Below are 7,848 nucleotides of genomic sequence, written 5' to 3'. Positions count from 1 at the left end.
CGCAGTTTGTCTGCTTCTAGAAGCCGGGTCGCTCCTGCTGCGGTTCCAGGTCTGGCCGCCAGGAGACGCTGCTGCCTCAGATGAGGGCGGGCTGTGTGGGGCGGGAGTACCAGAATGGGTCGGCATGTGTCCCCGGGATGCTCGCGGCTTCCCTCTGCCCAGACTGGGGTGGCTTTCGGCGCAATCTGTCAAGCCGTTGGACCTGCCGTCCCGACTTTGACCACTGGCTGGGAAAAGTGGATCTGGCTGGTGTTCTCAGAGCCCAGGAGCCAGGGCGGAGCGGGGCGGCGGCTGCTCCCACGATCCCAAGGCGGCGCACCTGCCTCCTCCCCCTCCGCCGCCGCCGCCACCTGAGGGATCCGGAACAAAGGTGCTTTGTACAGGCTACAACCACCTCATTACTTCGTATTCGGGACTGGGGCCGCGTGGGCCCCCAGCCTGGATCGAAGGTGTGGAGCGGCAAGGGACAGACGCCAATCCCAAAGTGAGCATCTAGCGCGCCACCTAAGGCTTTTTAGGGAAGGTGGTCCCAGAAGCTGTGTTGTCCCTTCCGCTTGCACTATCCCTAGATTTGCAAAGAAAACGGGGCAGTGTATGAAGGTGGTTGGATAGGCTAAGGTTATGTACCCTTATTTAAAATCTTCCAAACTTCTAATAAGGCAGTCTACCCAGGACTAAAGCAGACACGAAAGGGATAACCTCCCTAAAAATATTGCTGTTGGAATACGTCTTTCCTCCCCGTCCCCTCGCAGTGAGGTGCAGCCTCAGCGGAAGCTTTGGCGAACCCGGCGTGCGCTGCGGTGCACAGAGGGTTAACTGGAGTTGGCGCTGGATGGAGAGGAGGAGACGCGCTCCCATTGGCGGAAAGTTATCCAGGGCGGGGTCTGTGAATCTCCGCACCCCACCCCCCTTTCCACAACCCCCCTCTTCACTTTGTACCTTTCTCGCCTCGACTGTGAAGCGGGCCGGGACCTGCCAGGCCAGACCAAACCGGACCTCGGGGGCAATGCGGCTGCTGCCCCTGCTGCGGACTGTCCTCTGGGCCACGTTCCTCGGCTCCCCTCTGCGCGGGGGCTCCAGTGTCCGCCACGTCGTCTACTGGAACTCCAGTAACCCCAGGTAGCCGGGCCGAACCGGGCGAGCGCCTAGCCAAGTCTGCGCGCTCCCGGGCTTTGCGCGCGCCCGCCACCCGCTCTGTGCGCGGCGCCGCCTGAAGCTGGCCGCGCGTCGGGGCTCCTTTGTTTGAGCCGGCGGGGAAGGGGGGAAGGGGGAGGGGCGAGGCGCGCCCTGGGTCGCCCCACAGCCCGCATGTGTTGGGGGGCAGGCAGAAGACCCCAGCCCCGAGGGTTGTCTAGGGGGTCTTGGAGCATGGACCTGGGGGGGCCTTTGCCCGCACTCCGGGCTCCGCCCCCCTCGCTGCTCTCCTGGCATCCCCAGCCTCCCGCCGGCCGGAGCTGGGGCTGGCGAACTTGAGATCAAGGGAGGGGGCTTTACTCTTGTGAAAGAGCGTGGGTTACTCTCCTGACCGCTGGGTCTCACCTCTGGCTCTTGCTCTGTTTCCTGATCTCATTTACTATCTCTGCTTTCATCTCTGTCTTTATTGGTCCTTCTGTTTCTTTCCAGTGTCAGCCCTGCCCTTCTAGCTGAATCACCTCTGGGCAAGTCTCGTGACCCTCCTAACCTCATTTATCTCACCTGTATAATGGGCTAATAATACCTAGTACCCTGGGAAGTCCGGCGGGGTAAGTGAGGTCATGTATGTGAAAGAAGCTCAGGCTGTACAGATATAAACTATTATTTCTTTCTCTCTCCTGAGCTGCCTGCCTTTGAACCTCAGTATATTTTACTGTTTCCAACCCCTTCCCCAAGTCTCCATGTCTCTTCTGTTTCCCAGCTGTTTTTCTTTCTGATTTTCTACTTGAGACAATCTATGACTCTATTCATTTCTTCACTTACTAACACTTATTTATTAAACACATACTATATGTGCCCAGCCCTGTGATAGGTTGCAGGGGATTAACTATATAGATGAGAAGATCAAGACCCTGCCCTCTGGGATTCCACAGACTCTGGAGAACAGGCGCAGGCAGCAGAGCCTGCGTAAAGACAGGTCATTACAATACCAAGTGATAAGAGCTTTTGTTGTCCTTGGACTCTGAATTCCTCTATCTCTGTCACAGACCAATGCTTCTGAATCGCTTGGAGGACCTGTTAAAAATTCAGGTTTCTCACTCCCCAATCTTACGGTTTCTGGTTCATTCATTCAATCCACAAATATTTATTGAACACTATCTTGTGCTGGGCACTTTTCCAGGCACGGGGAATGCAGTAGAACAAAACTTACCAAGGCCCTGTCCTTGCTCAGCTTGCGTTCTAGTAAGTCTGGACTGGCTAAGCCCAGGAATCTTCATTTCAAATCAGAACTGATACAGGTGGGCCTTGGACCACCCATTGGAGGCTTTTCCTATGTCACGCTTCGCTGTGTTTGTGGTATGGGGGGTGGTTCATGCAGCATTCGGTACTGTGGGGAGCAGCCTGTTCCAGCCCTTCCCACCTGTGCTGGCTTCCCCAGGCAGCTCCCAAGAGGTGGGGAAGGGAGTGCTGAGAAGACGGAAGACTGGGTAGTATGTGGACTCCCCCCATGCCTGGCACTTGCTCTTCCTGGCCAAAAAAGGGAGGCACCTAGCACCCACTCCCTCATTCTTTTTTTTTTTTTTTTTTTTTTTGTTAATTTTTAGAATTTAGAGACAGGGTCTTGCTCTGTCACCCAGGCTGCAGAGCGGTAACAGCTTGCTACAGGAACTCATGGACTCAAAGGATCCTCCCGCCTCAGCCTCCCAAGCAGCTGGGACTACAGGATTGCACCACCACACGTGGCCTTTATTTATTTATTTATTTATGGTAGAGACAGTCTCACCATGTTGCCCAGGCTGGTCTTGAACTCCTGGCCTCAAGCAGTCCTCCCACCTCGGCCTCCCAAAGTACTGGGATTCAGATACTAGCCGCCACACCTGGCCTCCCTCATTCTTTTTTTACCATGACATTCTTTTCACCCTTGGGTTGAAGTCTAAAGGACAGTGTTCCTCACTTTATATCTGTGTTTGAGGAGACCTTTCCCAACCCCTGTCTCCTCCTCTGTATCTGCAGCTGCACTGTGTGCAACTGTACTTCCTGCCTCTGCCCAGCTTCTTCACAGCATCCATCCACCTGACATTGATCAAGCCTGGTGCTGTACCACGTTGGGTGTTGGGCACTGGGGCTAGAGAGGTGTGTGGCACCTCCACCCTGAAAGATAGGGTGTGGTGACCCTCCTTCTGGCATCTAAGCTGTGTGGTTATGGGCACTGCAGGTCTTAGCCTCTCGGAACCTGTGAATCAATCATCTCATCCATTTCTTGCACTCTTTTTGTCTCTCAAGAGTTGTCAGTCTGGGCCGGGCGCGGTGGCTCAAGCCTGTAATCCCAGCACTTTGGGAGGCCGAGACGGGTGGATCACGAGGTCAGGAGATTGAGACCATCCTGGCTAACACAATGAAACCCCGTCTCTACTAAAAAATATAAAAAAACTAGCCGGGCGAGGTGGCGGGCGCCTGTAGTCCCAGCTACTCCGGAGGCTGAGGCAGGAGAATGGCGTGAACCCAGGAGGCGGAGCTTGCAGTGAGCTGAGATCCGGCCACTGCACTCCAGCCTGGGCGACAGAGCGAGACTCCATCTCAAAAAAAAAAAAAAAAAAAAAAGAGTTGTCAGTCTGGGGACCTTGGGTCTTCCTGAGCTTCTCCGTCGCCCATGGGTGGAGGAGAGGCTGGCAGGGGCCTCTGAGAAGGGGTGTCTCTGGCCTCCATGGCCATGGTGTGGTGCCCTCCCCTCCTCAGCCCACCCCTGTCTTATGCCTGCAGGCTGCTTCGAGGAGACGCCGTGGTGGAGCTGGGCCTCAACGATTACCTAGACATTGTCTGCCCCCACTATGAAGGCCCAGGGCCCCCTGAGGGCCCCGAGACGTTTGCTTTATACATGGTGGACTGGCCAGGCTATGAGTCCTGCCAGGCAGAGGGCCCCCGGGCCTTCAAACGCTGGGTGTGCTCCCTGCCCTTCGGCCACGTCCAATTCTCAGAGAAGATTCAGCGCTTCACACCCTTCTCCCTCGGTTTTGAGTTCTTACCTGGAGAGACTTACTACTACATCTGTGAGTGGCCAAGGGCACACTGGATACCTCTTGGGAAGGGTAGGGAGGGGGAAGGAGAGACCTGGGAAGAGGAGGAGCTGGGTCTCTAATGTACACTGGGTTGGGGCCTGGGCTGAACTCAGGACTGGGGAGGGAAATGTCTAGTAAGGCAAAAGTAGGAGGAGCTAGGAAAGGGGGCCAGGGAGATGAGAGGCCTGGATGGGGCCTGATACATGGGTGTGGCCCCAAAGTAAGGAAACGCTTTCCCGGGACCTGGAGAGAAGAAAAGCTGGGAGGGTCTGAAAGAGTTTGAGGCATACAAAGGGGTGACTCCCTGTGCTAACTTCTTCCCAATTTCCCACTACCCAGCGGTGCCCACCCCAGAGAGTTCTGGCCAGTGCTTGAGGCTCCAGGTGTCTGTCTGCTGCAAGGAGAGGAGTAAGTGGGTTGGGGGCATGGACCCTACTGGCTAATGTGGGGCCTTGGGAAGGAGGGAAGGAGTGAGAAGAATCTAGGAGCATCAGACTCCAGGGGTCCTGGTGAAGCTTCAAGCTGTGGTCTCTTCTCCCCATTTAGCCTTGTGGGAGCTTCTACTGCACCATCCTCTCCCCACTTCTGTTTTGTTTTGTTTTGAGACGGAGTCTCTCTCTGTTGCCCAGGCTGGAGTGCAGTGGCACGATCTTGGCTTACTGCAAGCTCTGCCTCCCGGGTTCATGCCATTCTCCTGCCTCACCCTCCTGAGTAGCTGGGACTACAGGCACCCGCTACCATGCATGGCTAATTTTTTGTATTTTTTTTTTTTTTTTGAGACGGAGTCTCGCTCTGTCGCCCAGGCTGGAGTGCAGTGGCCGGATCTCAGCTCACTGCAAGCTCCGCCTCCCGGGTTTACGCCATTCTCCTGCCTCAACCTCCCGAGTAGCTGGGACTACAGGCGCCCACCACCTCGCCCGGCTAGTTTTTTGTATTTTTTTAGTAGAGACGGGGTTTCACCGTGTTAGCCAGGATGGTCTCGATCTCCCGACCTCGTGATCCGCCCGTCTCGGCCTCCCAAAGTGCTGGGATTACAGGCTTGAGCCACCGCGCCCGGCCCATTTTTTGTATTTTTAGTAGAGACGGGGTTTCACTGTGTTAGCCAGGATGGTCTCAATCTCCTGACCGCATGATCTGCCCACCTCGGCCTCCCAAAGTGCTGGGATTACAGGCGTGAGCCACCGCCCCCAGCTCTCCCACTTCTTTTTTAAGAGACAGGGTCTTGCTGTGTTGCCCAGGCTGGAATGCAGTGGCACAATCATACTTCACCACAGCCTCAAACTCCTGGGTTCAAACGATTCTCCTGCCTCAGCTTCCTGAGTAGCTGGGATTACAGGCGCCCGCCGCCACAACTCACAGCTGGCTAAATTATTTTTTATTTTTTGTAGAGATAGGAGCTCACTGTGTTGCCCAGGCTGGTCTTGAACTCCTGACCTCAAGAGACCTCCTGCCTCCCAAAGCACTGGGATTACAGGCGTGAGCCACCATGTCTTGTGTGGCCTCACTGCACACTTTTTTTTTTTTTTTTGAGACAGAGTCTCGCTCTGGCTCTGTCGCCCATGGCTGGAGTACAGTGGTGCGATCTCAGCTTACTCCAACCTCACCCTCCGGGTGCAAGCAATTCTCCTGCCTCAGTCCGCCGAGTAGCTAGGACTACAGGCGTGCGCCACCCAGCTATTTTTTTTTTTTTTAGTAGAGGCAGAGTTTCACTATGTTGGCCAGGCTGGTCTCAAACTCCTGGCCTCAAGTGATCCGCTCGCCTCAGCCTTCCAAAGTGCTGGGATTACAGGCATGAGCCATCACACCCGACCTACTGTACACTTTTTTAAGCTGGGCCAAGAGAATGGGGTGTCCAGGGGCAAGGCCCTTCAAGGCCTTAGCTGAGTTGGTTGTCTCTATTGGCAATTTTGAGGAGGCTTGGAAGTTGGGGCTTAGAAAGGATGAGGTCGTAGATCATGGGAAGGGATTGGCTGGTTTGGGAGACCCTGGAGGATGGTAAAGGAGGGAACTGCTAATGGGAAGGGGAGGAAGGAGGCTGGTAAAGTGGGAGGACTGATCAGTGCTACCCCCTCCCCCTCACAGAGTCTGAGTCAGCCCATCCTGTTGGGAGCCCTGGAGAGAGTGGCACATCAGGGTGGCGAAGGGGGGACACTCCCAGCCCCCTCTGTCTCTTGCTATTACTGCTGCTGCTGATTCTTCGTCTTCTGCGAATTCTGTGAACCAAGCAGACCTTGCCTCTCACCCCAAGGAGCCAGAGCCCTCCCAAGATCCCCTGAAGGAGGGGGATCCTTGCTGCCTGCACTGGGGGTACCCATTCAGACCGACAAGATGGAGCATTGATGGGGGAGATCAGAGGGTCTGAGGTGACCCTTGCAGGTGCCTGTCCCCTCATCACAGGCTAAAGAAGAGCAGCAGACAGCCCTGGACACTCTGAAGCAGAGGCAAGACAAACATAGGTGCTTTGCAGGCTGCTCTGAGGGTCTCAGCCCATCCCCCAGGAAGACTGGGATTTGGTACGATCAAATCCTCAAGCCAGCTGGGGGCCAAGGCTGAAGACCTGGGGACAGGTGGATTGCTGGACCAGGGCAAAGAAGCAGCCCTGCCATCTGTGCCCTGTGGGCCTCTTCCCTGGGGCAGCACCTTGCCCTCCCCACGGGGTCACTCACTTGTCTTCTGTGAAGACGGACTCTTCATGAGGTTGAATTTCATGCCAGTTTGTATTTTTATAAGTATCTAGACCAAACCTTCAATAAACCACCCATCTTTTTGTTGCTCTCCCCAACCTACTGCCCTCAGGCCCCTTCCCTGATAGCAGGACTCCCTGTGGCCTGTACTCTTCAGCTTAGCTTGGCCTGACCTCCATGCCAGCTGTGCTCAGGCCATCCATGCCAGGCCTCAGTGGGCACCCCTCTGGGCAATGTGGATGGGTGCCAGCAGCAGCTGTGGAGCTTGGCACCCTCTCTCACCTCCCCAACCGGCTTCCTGTGCTGAGGAGGGGCAGATGCTCCTGACAGCCCATCCGCTTGGGGCCCTGCCCAAGTCCTGGTAGCACCAAGCCGGGTGCCCAGCAAAAGCAAGAGGTAGTATTAATAGAAAGACAGCATCTGGGTTTCAGAATGCCTGGGTCCCTGAGAGTTGGTCATCCCTCCCCCTCCCCAAGGGCACTCTGGGCGGTGCCTGGCCTAGAACTGGGAAGGTGGGGTCAGATCAAAGCCTCCTTCCCCAGCGGCCTCTTTGTTCCTAGCTTTTATAAGGAGGAGGAGGTGGGGCTGAGGAGGGAGGGCCCCCTCTGCTCTCAGCCCACACTATCTCTTCCACCTCTGGTAGGCGAGGCTATGATCCCCACAAGGCGAAGTGGGGCCCTCTTTCTGAATGGTGTCCTGGATGGTGCCTGGGTAAGGGGCGCCCCTTCCCCTGCAGCTGTACTTTACCCGCCCCGGTGCCCCGCAGCCTCCACTGGCACGGTGCCAGCCCGCCTGGCACCGAGCCAGCGATCGATAGGTGGATGTTGTGCTGATTAGCTCGGCCCGGCTGCGGCAGCGAGAGGCAGTGTGTGAACACGGTTAGGGGGGCGGGGGAGAGACGGCGGTGGCGGGAGGGAGGGCGCTAGGGGTCCAGAGACCACACAGAGGTGCTAGGGTTTGCGAACCCCTCCCCC

General features: G+C 56.2%; 1 protein-coding gene across 1 annotated transcript; it reads left to right on the top strand.

Annotated features, from left to right (window-relative positions):
* Positions 1 to 682: 682 nt before the first annotated feature.
* On the top strand, positions 683 to 6,972 carry EFNA4 (ephrin A4). The gene is given in 5 exon segments (XM_077944830.1): positions 683 to 1,119; positions 3,895 to 4,181; positions 4,530 to 4,598; positions 6,439 to 6,477; positions 6,480 to 6,972. Coding segments are annotated over 5 exon segments (795 nt in total). The 5' UTR covers positions 683 to 832; the 3' UTR covers positions 6,593 to 6,972.
* Positions 6,973 to 7,848: the final 876 nt, after the last annotated feature.

Source organism: Macaca mulatta, chromosome 1 (assembly GCF_049350105.2).
Source record: "Macaca mulatta isolate MMU2019108-1 chromosome 1, T2T-MMU8v2.0, whole genome shotgun sequence".
NCBI lineage: Eukaryota > Metazoa > Chordata > Mammalia > Primates > Cercopithecidae > Macaca > Macaca mulatta.
The sequence above is the reverse complement of the archived record's forward strand: the minus strand, read 5'-3'. Positions and strand labels throughout refer to the sequence as shown.